At 34.5% G+C, this 17,117-nt stretch overlaps 1 protein-coding gene across 4 annotated transcripts in view; it reads right to left on the reverse strand.

The window, feature by feature from the left end:
• MED1 (Mediator complex subunit 1) overlaps positions 1–17,117 on the reverse strand; it is a 102,822-nt gene that overhangs the window by 25,547 nt on the left and 60,158 nt on the right. For all 4 annotated transcript variants that reach the window (XM_089104231.1, XM_089104189.1, XM_089104283.1 and 1 more), the window contains one exon: positions 15,841–16,039. In XM_089104231.1, coding sequence (XP_088960357.1) covers positions 15,841–16,039 — 199 coding nt within the window. The remainder of the gene's footprint in view (positions 1–15,840; positions 16,040–17,117) is intronic.

Genomic DNA, 17,117 nt, shown 5'->3' on the forward strand with positions numbered 1-17,117 from the left:
CTGATACGGCAAATACTAGCGGGACTTGTAAACAGTTTTCTCTAAGGACAGAGAGAGAGAGACGGGGAGAAACCTAGAAATTTATGCAAAGAGAGCTTTCTCTCTTGCCTCTGAAAAACTTGGAAAGCCATCTGGGTAAATTCCTTGACCTTTAGGCTATTGTTGATTATAAAAAATTACTTTTACTTCAAGATGCACTTCGCCGGGCGGAAAAACCCAAGCCCTTTTAGTCAAATCCAACTGCTGCTGCTGCTGATCCCAAAAAAGAATCATCTCTTCAGGATTCTGCTGCTGGAATATAATTTAAGAAGGAGGACTTGGATAAAATTGTAATGACAATTGGAAATCTAATGCCCCACTCATATCGTGAACAAAGTAAACGACTCCTAGCCTATCTCTTGGAAAGTGATCACATTCAAGTTGAGAGCAATGGTACAGGGATTATAATTCAGGGCAAGAGCTATAATCTACTTGATTTAATCTATGATATGGTTACAAATCGTAAAGGACTATTATCATTTGACACTCATCTATACAACCTTTTAAATACACTAAACTTACCCAAAAAATAAATTCTAAAAAAATTAAATGAACATGCATTATTGTCATCATACTCAACAACAACAAGATCATTGACATCATTATAAAATTAACTTGAAGAGGGATATTTTAAATCAATTTTGGAAAATACTAGCACACTACTGATAGCTAGATAAAAGCGAAGATGTATCAAGTCATCACCACCACCACCAACAGCCCGTACACACAAGGGTAGCGGACGTTACACAACATGTTTACGTTCAAAATAGTTGAAGTTCTGAAAGGTGTTTTTGAAAATATTGTTGAGGCGGGGAGTTTAAGTTCCCCCATGACTATTTGAAAAGTAATTGGTGTTTTCACTAAAAATGTACAAGACTATCTACACAATGAATCAAGCTAGACTCTGCATAGATATCATAAACATCATGCCAATCAATATCGAACAAATAAAGCCTTTTACCCGCTGCATATAATGCAAGCGGATCTCCTGATCCTAGATTAGCTTCAAAGATGTCAAAATAAACTATACAGAGACATCCTACTCGCAATCAGTGTTTATAGTCACTATGCATGTGCACGTCCCTTGCATATGATGAAAGATGTTGAATTTGCTCATGTAATTGCAAGTATTCTCCAACAGGATTCGTATAAAAAAAATTCAAACCGATCGTGGTAGTGAATTATTTAATCCCGATGTTGCAAAAGTCCTAGGGTAAGATAGTACACTGCTATTTTCTACTACACAGTCCTATAAAGGCTGCATTGGCCGAACGATTGATAAGAAGTTGTCGATTTTAAGTTTCAAGATATTGTACATTGAAAAATACATTGGCTTTTATTCGAGATCCTTATAATATCATATTGATTTATAATCAACGACCTCATTGATAATTATCCAACTCCGCGCAAACGGAACTTCATCAGTCGCATCATAATACAATTGGATCCTTTTTTAAACAGTATTCCAATGAATCGTAAGCTTTCAAGAAGAAGAAGATGACAAATAAATTCAACTTTGATGATACTTGTTGATTTGATAGAAAAAAAAATTTTTTTGAAAAGGAGAATTACTTTTGGTCAGCATAACTCTTTAAGGTGGCAAAAATCCTAGACACTACACACATAACTTATCGCCTGTTTGATACCAAGGATGAAGAGATTATTAGTGGCTTTTATTAGTATGAATTAAAAAAAGTTAAAAATGCTATTGAAATATATCAAATTTGAAAGGTATTAAATATATGTAGTCGTGAGTATAAAAAACAGTTCATTTTTTAGGGGCTATGATGCAATTCCGATTTTTATTCTTGGATTATGTTTGAAAATATTTACAATGCCAAGTGATTTTTCTGTAAATTCCATGTCAAGCTTTTGCAACTGTCTCTACAATGACTTGAATATTGCAAGTGATTTTGTGACAAAACTCTCACCTGCCATCGAACTTGACGGTGCTTATAAATTGGCCCTTGTCGATTATATTCTCAAAAATACCTCTGACATCCCGAGAAAGGATTTTGTGTATGATATAAAGTTATACCATTAGATTGGACACTCTTTGTCGACTATGAATGGGTTGAACCACTTAAATCTAGTGACTATCCATACGTCAGATTGAAATATATTAAATATAATAATATAGGAGATTTGTGTCGTACAATCTATAGAAAAATCTCATATTGTAAAAATAATATATTTTATTTTAATTATTGATTGAAGGAAGATAAGATACTAATTACCTCACCTATTTACACTATCACTATTGTTCTGAATGATAATCTGAGGTATGTTCTTGGCTTTAAACCGAGTATGATCAATGGAGGAATTGATGGAATCGTCGAAGGGACGGATCAAGTTATTTTTGCTGATTATCCACCTGGTTTCGCCTCTGACTCTCGCATATTTATCTATGAATGCTTTGAGGAAACATCTAGATTCGGCAATTCAAATGTCCCCCTTCTTCTTTTTATTGAGAGAAAAAAAACTAATGAACTTGTTCATCACTCTAATAGAAAGTATCTTCATTATGTTCCTGAAAATGTCTCCTATTCTGAACCCTGTCAGTTATCACTAAGAAGTGATTTGGTTGATCTTTTTACAATAGCAAAAGGCATAGCAGTGATTAATCGCAATTTTCGACCCACTGTTAACGACAGCAAAAACACCTAAATTGAACAATAGAAGAATTCAATTTCTCTGCACAATATCGAGTACTATCTCGGTGCTTTGAGTCCACGTCAAATAGGCAATGGAATGGACTACTACAAGAGGCGTACTAAAATGTCTGGCTATGGTCTTTGTAGCCGGTTTGCTAGGCTATTTCGTTCTGCACTACCCGTTGCCCGAAAATATCTTGTACCTGCTGCATCAAATTTTACTGCCTCCACACCACAGGACTGGGGGTCGGGCAAGAGTTTCAAGGGGAGTATTATGGAAAATATTAGATATTCAGCAAGAGCCATTGGTGATCAACTAAAATCTCGACAAAATGGTGAGAAGTCGAAAAGGATGCGCTCGCGTTATTCTCTCACCAGTTTTCATCCAGGCAGGACGCAAAGGACATCAACAAGGACTTTGAGGACCAAAACAAGGAAAACTAATCAGCGGAAGAAAAAGAGGAAAAGTACAATGATTCTGAGATCAAAGAAGGATATCTTCTCTTAATATAAAATATCTCTCTCACAAGGAATGATATCAATTAATCAATTCCTCATTGAATCTCTTCAATACTGAAAATGTTGATGTCATTGTAAAATATAGTTACTATAATCAGTTTTACTCCCTACACCCCCTCTCGGAAAATATACTCTTTCAAATATTTTCCAATGAAGACTACTTCATTGATTTGTAGTCAACATTTATTGATTTTAATTTTGTAGTGAAGAAAAAGACAAATAATACAACTCCAAATGCCGGCGATGGTCTCTCCTATGAAAACTGTATTCTACACAACCTGTTAAAACAAATTAATGTATTGATTAATGGAACATTGGTGAGCACTTTCAATAATCTATGAAACTATGCAAGCTACATATAGTTTATGAGAATGACACCAAAGGCTTACAAGGAGCTTAGAGCAAAATCATTATGCATTGAATATCGATCATGTGATGATACTGAAAGTGAGTTGACTACTTCAGGGAAAAATGATTATCATCTTGTTGTAAAATTAAATCATTAGATATTCAATATATACAAATGTCTATCCCCCAATGTCTATATTGACATAAAGTTACAAATAGCACAATCACATTTCATTTTCGGAATAACAATTCCTGCAGCACCCAATGCAAATGTTATTATCCCATTGGCAATTGTTCACGTCAGAAAACAACCATCTATGAGCTCTGTTGTATTGGTAGTTAAAAACCTAAGAGTCAATGGCAACAACATTAAAATTCTTGTTCCCCATACGATCAGTAATCAACTGACTATTGCATCCGGCTCTCGTATCTATTCATCGATTCATATTTTATAAATGGAGATATCCTATTACAATTGGCTTTGGGCATTGTGAAAAGTGGCTGTGCCGTTGCATCCTGGACTGAATCCCCCCACTATTTTAATTTTTTTTGGTCTATCTAGTCTTGTGTGCAAAGTAAATGGTATTCCACTATACTCTCTATGATTCGACAAAAATCCTATTGAAATCTCTACGAGATGAACATTCAATCCCTAGATCATGAATTTCAATTATTTGAAATTGTATTAACCGATTCATTGTTTTCAAAAAATCACGGTGTTATTATTTTGGACTTTTCTGGTCCACAAGATATGACCATAGAAAAAACAGTAACTTTACGTTTAGAGTATGCATTATCCAATACTCTAACCGAGAGTATCAAGCTAATCTCACTCTGTGAATTTGAAAACTATTGGGAAATTCTGCCCGGCGGCAGTGCTCTAATAGACCTAGCACCCTGAACACAAACGAAATGAGAAATGTATTTAGTATGGATCCAGACATGTTCCGGTACAAGTCCTACTGCATACCCTTAGACTTCATTGAAAAAATTTCGAGGGTTAACAACACCCTAATCATCATTAATAGCAGTCCGTCGATTTTAACGACCGGTCATTGGCTAAGCATCTTTCCAAAAGCAAAGAATACTGAATTTTTTGACCCTCTTTGTCTATCATATGAATTCTACGCACCATACATCAGCAACTTTATCAAAAACAGGAGCAAGACCGTTATTCAGAATGAATGAAGATAGGAGGATTTAACGACTAAGACATGTGGCTTTCATGTACTACTCTTCTTCAGGTTCAGATGTCGTCGCAATACTTACAAGCAGTTTCTCGACATCTAAATTGGATTACCTGGATTTAACGATTTTCTAGAGGAGAATATACTTACAAGTGTATTTAATATTGATTTTAGTGCCCTAAGAATAAAATGTTCTAAAGATGTATGTGAAATTGTTTATTAATAAAAAATAAAATTGTTTATAAATAAAATTATATACATGATAAAATGACTTTTCTACTCTTTAGATTTCATCCACTACTAGGTATTTGTCGACAACAACTAGTGCAGGTAGATTATCTGAATTCATAGTGTACTGATCCTGATGTACTGCAATGTCAGGGTCACATTTTCTACAGTAGAGTGTGACTTCGCTCTTGTCATATCTCTTTGTGCAGTCAATGACACTATTCTCATTCATTCTATAGGGTTCACATGTTTCAATTTGCTTAATTGAAGCAATTTCACAAACAGTGTCCTCAAGGGTCGAATCACATTCCGCCACAGCCAAATAAAAATCAGTGGGCTTATAATAATAACAGCAGGTGTCTTCAAAACTATGACTTATAAAATATATTCTTTTGTTGTTCAAGCAGTTTAATCGTTGACCAGGTTCTTCCTCACAGAAAAATATAAAACCACGACTATACCAATCTCGTAGCAATAAACTAAAATCACGGTTAGGATTCTTTCAATCATACCGGGATATGTACTCTCCCACTGGTTACATTTATCATAATGACAATTGGAGCATAGGTGACCTCTAGGATGAGAGTCACACACCTCTTCAAGACAGGAATTACAACCTTTAATTTGTACAGCATATCCTCTATGCAATTTACACGGGTTGCATAATCTACACTTTTCATCATTCTCCTCAATCATTGTGCAATTCTCCCATGATGATGTCCAGCTGCCCAATGAGTACATACATAACGGACATGTATGGAAAATTTTGTTATGTGTTGACACTCTCACTGCAACAATGAAACTGAGCTAGCAACAAAAAAAATTGTCCGAGATAGAGAGAGAGAGAGGAGTAAATTATCCTTGAGCACCATCTTTCTCATGAAAAAATGTCTTAAATTTCTAAACTAATGTTTAAAAGCATATCCAAAATATCATTTTACCGTGTCGTGATCAATATATCAATAAATTGTGTAAATGCATTTGGACCACGATGTAGAAGCTTCATACAATACTCTAATGATGGAGAATCAGTTTTAATTATATCAACAAGCATTCCCCGATAAAATAGCTTCAGTTGAAAATGCAAATCTGAAAAATTATCATCTAAAATCAAACGTTTTTCCATAAGAATTATATCCCTCATGATTCGATCTTTTTCGAATCAATCCATTTTTTTTTTAGAGCCCTAACTCTCTCACAACTAACTTAAGACTAATCAGAATCACTTTACGTACTATATAAAATATACGCTAGTCTACTATAGAAAGAAAGAAAAATATCATTGATTTAGAAACATTTTTATTGAACATAATTACAATAATAATAATATTCACTGATGCATTTTGTTCTCATCAATATATTTTGATAGGACATCTAATGCTGACCGAAGTTTATTTATATGGAGAATATTCACTTTTCCAGCAAAACATCTCTGCTCCTCCTGCTTAAACTTGCTTAATGATATCACTTATCTCGCATACATAATGTCCCATTCAAGACATAGTCTACAGCCAGCGGTTATTTCCACAGATACATTGGTTGCTCGTTTTTCGTTGCTGCTGCTGTCGGTTTCATCGTTAATCTCCTATAATGTAAATGCACCACTAATTTTTTCGCCACTAATATCCTCTCAAATAAACTATTCTCTCTCTCTGAATTCAATTCTCTTACTAATATGAAATACAATGAAAATTACTCCTTATATCCGAATCCAACTACTAATCAAGTTAATGTAACCGCCACTCTCTCTGTGTGACCTCCAAAAATGGGTGTCATAATAGAAAACCTGTCTAGCAACCCATGTAGAGTTCATTGTAATAGGCAAATGGCCCTGGTAAGGCATATTACGCAATCACTGGCTGGAACAGCATATAGGTTACTACTTTCAGCGTAGTTGATTTTCAGATAGACAACATGTTTTTGAGGAGGATACTCCCCCACAACCCTCAAGGCAAGGGTTTTAAGTTATGCCCTGGGGGCATATAAGGTTTTTATTGAAGGCGTTGTCATAGAATCTTCAAAAAGGCTCATTCGATTGGAAATTCAAAGGGATAGTGCCCTTTTTAATAGTCAAAAGTGATTGGAGGGCAACTAGCCCCCCCCCCAACGCCCATCATTCCCCCAAACACATCCAATAAAATTTGTTAAATAGCCCGTTTATTCAGCGTAGCGAATGTCAAAAGAAAAAATATGGTTTTGATGTGTACACTCCTCCACAATCTTCAGGGCAAGAGTTGTAAGTTATGTTTTAGGGGCATATAAGGTTTTTTACAGAAGGCGTTGTCGTAGAAACTTCAAAAAAGGCTCATTGGATTGGAATTTTCGAGGGCTAGTGCCCTTTGTAAGTGTAGAAAGTGATTTGAGGACAACAAACCCCCCTCTCACGCCCCCCTTTTCCCCAAACATGTCCAATAAAAATATTAAGACAATCTTTTAATTAAACTGAGCTTTAAGTTCTGGAAATTAGGTCTTTGAGGATTACAACTCCCCCAAAGCCCTCAGGGCAAGGGTTTTAATTTAAGGATTCTCCGAATGCATCCCTTCCTTATGGAAGGGATGCTCGTATAAACTTTAGAGAGGGCTCATTTGATTGAAAATTGAAAGTTCTTGTTCACTTTTTAAGAGTCAAAAGCAATTGAAGGGCAACTAGCCCCTCTCCCTCCTCCACGCCCTAAATGCATCAGATAAAAATTTTGAGATAAACATTTTGTTAAAATAGTTCAAAGTTCTGATAACGAAAAAACTGCGGTGTCGATACAGCCCACCCGGGGCCAGAGGTAGGCATTGTAAGTAATGTCCTGGGGCATAACATTTTAAGGGGTGCTTATAACTTATGGAAATGGGTTTTGTATGGGAAGAACAAATAGGAAATCGATTATAATTATCCAATTATAAAGTTAAAATACATACTCTGTGATAGATGCAAAATTGCTTTGGCACACAAATTCCTATTAAGGTCAATTCCAAACAGTCGTGATCCCTTTGTGTCAGCAAGTGAAATGGTCTAAACCCCCTTATTCGAGCTATTTTTTCAATCCATTCATTGTTTCCAATCGCTGTCCACAAGTTATGCAAGCTGTCTATTGTTCATATATAAGGGTTTTATCAAAGAGGTAATCGTATAGACTTTGAAAAAAGCCTCATTCGATTTAAATTAAAAGTTCTAGATTCTTTTTATAAAGTCAATAATAAACGGACCTTAAGCTACCCCCCCCCCCCATGCCATAAAAACATGAAACTTTTTGCAATCAAAAACGAAAAAAAAATAATTAAAAAAAACTTTCCGAAAAAAAATTTTTTAAAATAAAAATAAAGACCATTTTAAACTTAAGCTCAGGAGATACAAATGCCTGTTAAAGTTCAAATTCAAAACGACCAGAAATTATTATTAAAGAATAAATGAAACCCAAAACGAACAGAAATTAAATAAACAATCATAGCAAAAAACATACAACAAGTAATAATATAAATGAATAATTAGATCTTAAAGCGAGTAATGCTTAGATTGAATATTAAAATCAAGCTTAAAACGAAAACAAATATTTTGCTATTAAAGGATAAATTAAACTTAAAACGAACAAAAATTAAATAACAATCAATGCGAACAAACATACATTATATATTAATGTAAATGAATAAATAAATCTTAAAACGAGTGAAACTTAAATTGAATATGCAAATCAAGATTGAATCGAATAAAAATAACTACAAACAAGAGTTTGGGTATCGTCTCACTGCAGGAGCCAAAAACCTACTGCGTCATTGGCGCTTTACTGAAAACGAATTATATTACAAATTTTTTCTTTTGTACTTAATATTGAAAATAAATATTAAAATTGCAGTAAAATTTTTGAACTGATGAGCTTTTAGCAATTAATATCATTATGCATCAAATATTCAGTTTAATTTATTAGTTCTTTTCAAGATTGGTCAAGACAAATATAGTTTCACTACAAGCAAAATTTGGATACTACCCCCTTCTTTAACTGTAAAAACTTAAAGCCTTCTGCGTCCTTGGTTCTTCACTGAAAATGAATTACTCGTATAGTACTAATTTATTATTTTCCAGTTCTTAAAGCATTGAAAATGAACTTAAAAATTACAGTGAAAAAAAATCTTGAACTGATGGATCTGTCAACAATTAATATCATTATATATCTACTATTCAATTTGAATTTGTTTATACTTTCCAAGACTGTTCAAGACTCATATAGTTTTGCTATTTTTTTTAATTCTGCCATTTTTTGTAACTAATCGTGTTAGTTTGTTATGAAAACATTCTATGGCTTCTAGGCATTTCTATTTGAGCGGAAACTGCACCTCAAACTTTGTGGAACATGCATTTTCTTGCATGAAACACCAAAATATAATAAAATGTCAAGTTTCAGAGTGTTCCACCACTCGCAAGCAAGTGCCATTGGTATTTTTGAATCCGCATGGTTAATTTAGGGGGTGGAGGGTAGGCTAATTCTCGTAGCAGCCCCATTCCGTTGTGGTATGACATTTTCAACACCTGGCGTCCCGACTATCATATAATCTACAAAGCACACAACTACCCCAAATCAGTATCAATAAATAAATGAAACCCAAAACGAACAAAAATTAAAATAAATATTAGAGTCGAACTCAAAACGAGCATAAATTAATGTGAGTAGGGTTCAAAACCCCTATGCTTTCTAAAAGCCAGAATATAATTTGTAATTTACTGAAAAAAAATTCAAATGAGTTTACTGAAAAAAAAAATGCGCATTGTCAATTTAATATGCATATGCTGATATTTATTCCCTAAAATCTTAATTAATTTTTTATTTCTTAAAGTTACAAAAGTGAAAATATTTCAAAGAATTGTTTTCAGTAAAGTGCCAACGACGCAGTAGGTTTTAGGCTTCTGCAGTGAGACGATGCCGAAACTCTTGTTTGTATTTATTTTTATTAGAATCAAACTTTATTTGTATATTCAATTAAAATTTCACTCGTTTTAAGACTTATTGATTCATTTACATTAACATGAATTATATGCTTTTTTGCATTGACTGTTATTCCATTTTTTGTCATTTTCAATTTCATTTATACTTTAAAATCAGAATATTTGCTGTAGTTTCAAACCTGATTTTCAAATTCAATATAAACTTTAATTACGTTAGGATCTCTTTATTTAATTATTTTAGTGCTTGTTGTACGTTTTTTACATTGATTGTTTATTTAATGTCTTGTTCTTTTTCGTTTCGTTTATTATTTAATATTAATTTCTGGTCGTTTTGAGTTTGAATTTTAACAGGTATTTGTATCTCCTGAGCTTAAGATTAAAATGGCCTTTACTTTTCTTTGAAAAACTTATTTTTCGGAAAGTTTTTTTTTAATTAATTCGAAAGAAATATCGAAGTTACGTATTTACCTCTTAAGGGCTCTATACCGTTGATTAGAAGAAAAACAGTTAATTTCAATGCATTGATTTCAATCAATATAGCACCCTTTTATGGGGTTTCTCTCTTTCCTACGAGTATACAAATTGTCTTCTACTATAAGTTTTTGTCATATAACCCTAAACTTGACAATAGTTTCAAGATCTTTGTAAATCAAGATATACTAGAAAAGTTTTGAAATTATAATTCAAACTTTCCATCTTTTTTTTAAGTTTACTTAATGCCAATGTGGTTCACTCTTTACTAGGAAGGAAGCAATATAACATACTGTAACACTAATATTGCTTATATATTAGCAGACAGTGAATTATGAAAGAAGATAAAAAAAAAACTTGGAATTATATAATTCAGTTATATTAAGCAATCAATTAATTAATTAACGAATTCAATAATATACTTTGCTCTATCAAATAATTGGGAACGGTAAATTTGGAGATTAATAGCTATTATAAGAGGCTAATCTGACAAAAAACTCAGTCATAAAAAGTAGTAATACCAAAAAAAAAAAAAAAAAAAGAAAAAAAAAAAAAAGCTGTAACGTTAAGACCAACACAATAGTATACCCCATACAAAAACATACAAATAATAATTTTCCTGAACGACAAAGACAATATTGGTTGTTTATCATCTACAGTTTTTTTTAAACTCAGTGTAAACATTTACTTATCATATCAAAGGCTGAAAAAACACAAAAACGTACGTGACAAAAAACATTTCCTTGTGTGCAGCGTGCACACAATTAAATTAACAATTTAATTGTACACATTAAGAAATAACCATATTTAATATTACAAGAAATGTTAAAAGATAAACTAATGTTCACAATGGGTATCTTTAAAAGTGCAATATTTTTTGGAAAATTGGCATCCTGGGATTTTTTGGCCAAATAAAATGATATATAGGTCATGAGTTTGAGAAAATTCGTTGAGCCTTACTTTTTGGAGAAAAAATCCAGTGAGTGACTTCGTCTTTATGAGCATATTTCAAGAACTTACATATGTCATTTTTGCCACAGGAGTAGTTAGACCTCGGCACCGTGCCTGCGGATCGACCGAACGCCGCCGAAGTGTCGTTACGCCACCGGCTCGCCGCTGCCGACAGAGGCGGCGGCGTTCGGCTGACTTTAAATTAATTTTTCGGCAATTCTTTATTGCGTCAACCGCAAAGTCGGAGCTTTTCTTTCTCCTCTGGTTGGGTAGTTCGACTTACCTGACTAGAAATCCAGGAGGCCATCCAATATCCCCAAATTTTCGGGTATGTCCCCGAAAATCTATGCGTCACCCCAAAAAAAAAAATTTGGTTCCCCGAATCCCCGAAAATCACGTAATCACGGTGCCACCCCTAGCGATTTATTACCAGTGACTTTCCCTGCCAAATATTACTTTGCATACCATAATTCTTGACTACTCTCTTGTTCGTTAATTTTCGTCTCTTTTGTTACTTCGCATAAAAACCAGACAGATGCAATATGCAATTGCAAATATTGTAGTATACACAGTTCTTCATATGTTGACAAAAAAGTATCGTCTTTATGAAATGAGTTTAAATCATTTCGAATGCAGTTTCCCAATCGTTATTTCTTACATCATTCGGAGTCAAGAATTTTATTTTCAAGTTGAATAGAATTATAGAACGCATTCACTACTATGCAGCTTCAGCCTTCAGTTGGATTTTGAAATTGATAGCCGACAGATTGTTTCTACAGCTGAATTGCAGGATTTTTTTTCTTTTGCTGTTTTTAGATAAGATTTTAATGTTTTAGATTGTATAGATAATATTTTAAGATAAGATCTTAATGTTTAATACTCAGTTGTTGAACGCCTGATAGATTAAAGAAAATACAATCTTCTGTCTGAAATTTTTTTACCCCCCCCCCAAAAAAAAAACACCCTTCTATTGAGTAAAAATTTAGCTATATAATAAGATATGTACAAGGTTGGGTAAATAAATATTGAAACGGAAGTTAACCCAAAAAAATGATTAATAAAAAAATTGTAAATTATTGCCTATAAGGGGGGGGGGGGATAGGGGGCTATCATTTTAAAATGATAATGCCACATTTTTTTTATTGAAAGCAGGGATGCCAAAAACATAATTTTTTTTTTTCATTTAAAGTGGACAAGGAAGAAAATGATATCAAATTCCCTGGGAAAACATCAAAATATTTTGATAGACCCAGGGCCCCCCATTGGGACTTGTTCATTGTCTTTGGTATTTTGCGATTTCTCATAGGCTACTGGCCTAATTTGGCTTTTGTGTGTGCTCCCTTTTAATTAGATTCTTTGGATTTTATTGAATGCCACGGCGAATCTATCACTCAGTTTTCCAATAATTTGGGGTATATCTGAATAATTTCGACATTTTTGTTGTTATCTTTGTACCCCTTTACTCATAACCTCAATTTTTTTTTCAAGGAACACTAAGCTGTTTAAAGTTATTTTGCGTGTTTGTTCGAACCATATAGTGACCTAGTTAACTATTAAGTAAATTATTTTTCTAATGTAAAGCTGTAAGCTGATAATTATTTATGTTAAGAATACATAGCTAATAGATACTTCAACTATTATGCAAGGGTTCTGAAACGCCACAGCCATTTCGTTTCTACCAGATTTCTGCTTCTCTTGATGAATAACGAATAAGACCAGTTTCCAGCCAGCGACTTGTGAAGTTTTGAACTCATGAGTAGGCCCGAATCTGTTGTAAATTTAAGCTGTCATTTGAGAAAGACTGATGAAAACATTGATGTTTGAGGTCAACATTGATCGCGCCGGCGGCACGCCGTCGACATCTTACCGGCGGCGCGGCAGCGGCGGCGGTGTGCTGTTTTTGGCTCTGCCGCCACCGGTCTTCCCTCATTGGCACGGCGCCGGGGTCTAGGAGTAGTTGTATCGTTCTTTTAGTGTCTATGACGCAGGCAAAATTACACAAGAAAGGTAGCCAAGTAGAAAATACCAAGTGTAACGAATCTATTTGCAAAAGGCGTTTTCAGTAGTTTCATAATGCCTAGAGGATAAAAGAATGATTCGGGAATGGTAACTAATTTCTATTAATCTCAATAGTAAAATTGAATTGCGAAAACAAATTTATAAAAAATTCGAAACATAGCCTGAAACCCCTAGAAAATAGTGTAGAATGTAAATGAGAAATGCCCTATTGTAATCAGCATGGTCGAAAACTCTATTCAGGAGAGTCACAGCACACCACATTGATCAACAAGGAAAATTCCTTTTTGCATTGGAAGGGTTGATATGTCTCCTTTTGTTTTCTTCGCCGTTAGTGGGACACTGAAACATCATAGAGCCTTTAGCAAGTAGCCAAAGAAATCATGGTTGCAATGATAGCTGCAGCCTCATAGAGAACGAACCACGACCCATAGTAGCCAAAAAAAAAAAAAAAAACTTTAAAAAACTGGCTAGTGAGAAAAATCTCTTTTAGGGGCGATATTATAAAGGCTAAACCACATCATATTGCATTTTTGTCTAATTTCCAAAACTAGCGATAAGTAGTAAGGTAATTCATAGGGTAATATTATGAGCACAAAGGCTAAAAAATTGCAAATCATAGTATATATATAAATTTTCGAAACATTGTTTCAGTAAAATTGCGACAAGACAAGGACTTACAACTATGGAACAAGCTTCCATAGGACTGAGTTATTCCTTTAAATTGAAATTATCATGATATTATATCTTATATTAAAATAATATATAATATATTGCTATATTAACAGGAATATATTTTAATATATTCCTAATATATTAGTAAATTCCAATTAATAGATTAATTTTTAAAATGACGTTATTATCAACAATATATATGATTCAATTATTTGAAAAAAACTACGTTTTCTAAAGAGTTAAAGAGGCTGAGTCACAAGTTCGAACCTTAAAACGTACAGGGATTAGGAGGTGCAGTTGGGGGGCTGCCGCCCCCCAAACCCCCGCTTCCGTATATGAAAGGGGCTGTGCCCTCCTCAACGCCTCGATCTTTACGCTAAAGTTTTTATTGTTTAAAAAAAATAGTTGTGAGTAAGTCAAACTTTAGCGTAAAGAGCGAGGTGTTAATGAGGGTACAACCCCTTTCATATACGGAAGCGGGGATTTGGGGGGGGGGCGGCAGCCCCCAAACTGCACGTCCTAATCCCTGTACGGTTTAAGGTTCGAACTTGTGACTCAGCATCTTTAACTCGTTAGAAAACGTAGTTTTTTTCAAATAGTTTGTGCACGTTTTTGTACAGTTTATTACTTATTATTGCTTGACTAACTGTTAGCTGATCTTTTCAGGAGTTAAAGATGGGGGGCTGCCGCCTCCCATACCCCCCGCTTTTGAAGATTCTTTTGTTACGGCGTTTAATTCCTGAATACTCAAATCAAATGCACAGTAAGATTTTCTTTTTTCAACTTTTCTTCGAGCATGCGGGTATACGGCATGTTATCAAAGTAGTGGAGACTTACCTGTAACCTGAATGCCGACTGTGATATTCTTCTGGAGACGCCTGTTGAGCCGAAGGATTTAATAGATTGGATTTAAAAAAGAAACTGAGTTTCTTTTTTAAACTTTAAATTCAGTATATAAAAAATTTTCTCTGACAGGGCATCGAACTCGAATCTTCCGCCTGACAGTCAGGAACAGCGACCATTGTACCACAGAGACACTTTTTGTATAATTTTAGTATCCCCTAAGTATTTTTGACACAAACAAAACCCCACAAAACTTCAAATTTGGTTTTTTGAAAATAGAGAAGAAAGAATCAAATTCAGTTGAATTTTGAAGATAAGCCTCCATGCGCTAGGAAAGCTTATCCTCTAAATTTTAGTCCGATCAGACGACGTTAAATGGGGGCTGTGGTGGGAAAAATTAACATGGGCTCTTATAGGAAAATGAGGTTTTTCGTAAATGGAAATTCGGGGGAAAATTTTTTTAGTCTGAAAATATAAAAAGCCCCTAACAGGCCAAATTTCGCTTCGAATGAGTTCTAATTAACCTAGATCCATTGCCAAGTGTGGCCTGAAGGCGTGGCTGATAAAAAAAAAAGAAGAGAAATGAACATTAAGGGGCTATAGTTGTTTTTTGGAAAACAGGGAAGGAGTGATCGGATTGAGCTGAAATTCCGAGGATAAGCTTCCGGGCCCTAGAAAAGCCTAACCTTTAGATTTCAGCCCAATCAGAAAACCTTAAATGGGGGCTGTTGTGGTCGGGGGGTCGAAACTTCTGGCCCACTTTTACCCATGAAGATAAAGTCGGAGGGGGTGAAATTTTGCACGTGTCTTAGTTGGAACTTGGGTTACAAAATGCGATCACCGCTGTCTCTCTGCGACCACTAGGACCGGAAATCGCTTAACATTGTGGTGGGTCGCCTATTTAAAGAGGCCCAAGTGTGCCTCCTTGACTAACATAAATAAACGGATAAAAACTTAGAAAACAAATAAAACCGAAACATACCTTTGCAAAACCCGGCTTGCAAAGTCAGCACTACAAACGGTATCCGTCCCACCGGAGGAATATATTTGACAACGAAGTGAGCCAAGGTCGGAAAGATCGAATGTGGCATTGCAAAGGGATTCACCGTTCGGATGTTCAAATCCAATGCTGAGGTGACTAACGCTTACGGCAGTAACTTCAAACGTAATTGCATTTAATTCTGAAATAGGTCAAGAAAAGTTAACATAGACTAAAGGAACCAGCTTTTTTGGGGGGGGGGGAGATCAAAGGATTTCTGGAGGTTGGAAATTTTCAAAAAAAAACACTGTCAAGTCTAAATTAATCAATTCATCTCTTGTTAGGAGAGATTCAAGCAAATGGAAGCCTCCCCCCTTTTTATCTGGGTTAGATATTGGTATAAAATGTAACCTAAATGACCAATACAATATAGCACATTATCCAATAATTGGGCAAAATACTAACGCTAAAAAATCTAAAATAAAACGCTATTTGCAATGACCGTTTTTGAAAAAACGCTATTAGCAAACGAGAAACACCAATCTATTTTTCCATCATGTGCACAAATCAGCAGAATGACTATGTATTACTAGAATGCCCTAACGGCATTCTGCCAAGGTCTCTAGACAAGGTTGCCACTCAACTAGAATGAAATGTAACACTTTATCAGCAGACAAGCCCTATTGGAGGAACGAATGTATATGGTGATTGAAAAGTCACTTTTTATTCCTAAAATTCTATAATTTAACTATAAATTAATGTTTTTACTAAAAGTTCAACATATATACTGGCATTTGCCTGCAACTTCTCAAGTCCCAGAGGGGTCGCTTCAACTCATTTCTCAGGGACTCTTGCGAGATAAAAGTAACAACTCAGTTTATTCCAAAGTTTAAATTTTGTTTATTAAACTTGCTCTTATGATCCACCCCAAGAATAATATTTTGAATTTTTGTTAAGTTAGGGCTCCTAGCCAGTGCTCAAATGGACCGCATTGACCAAATAATTTCCCTGGAAAGTTTTAATTCAGCTATGTACCAATAACATAAAGAGCTCTATTTTCGATACACTACAACCCGTAAAGCGTCGTACGAAGAGATTTGTACACTCCTTTGTGCCATATTTTGGAAGCGTATGACCTTTATTTTCTCTTGTTCTATTTCTCTTGTGATTGTAAAAGTAGTATAATTTAGCGTTTATTTTTGAGTGCTTCTATGGCTATTTAAATAAACGAATACGATAAAACAAAACAAAAATTGGAGAAATAAGGTGTACCTTAAAAG

This window comes from Artemia sp. Qi Xiang Cuo, chromosome 1 (genome assembly GCF_049724085.1).
Source record: "Artemia sp. Qi Xiang Cuo chromosome 1, ASM4972408v1, whole genome shotgun sequence".
Lineage (NCBI taxonomy): Eukaryota > Metazoa > Arthropoda > Branchiopoda > Anostraca > Artemiidae > Artemia > Artemia sp. Qi Xiang Cuo.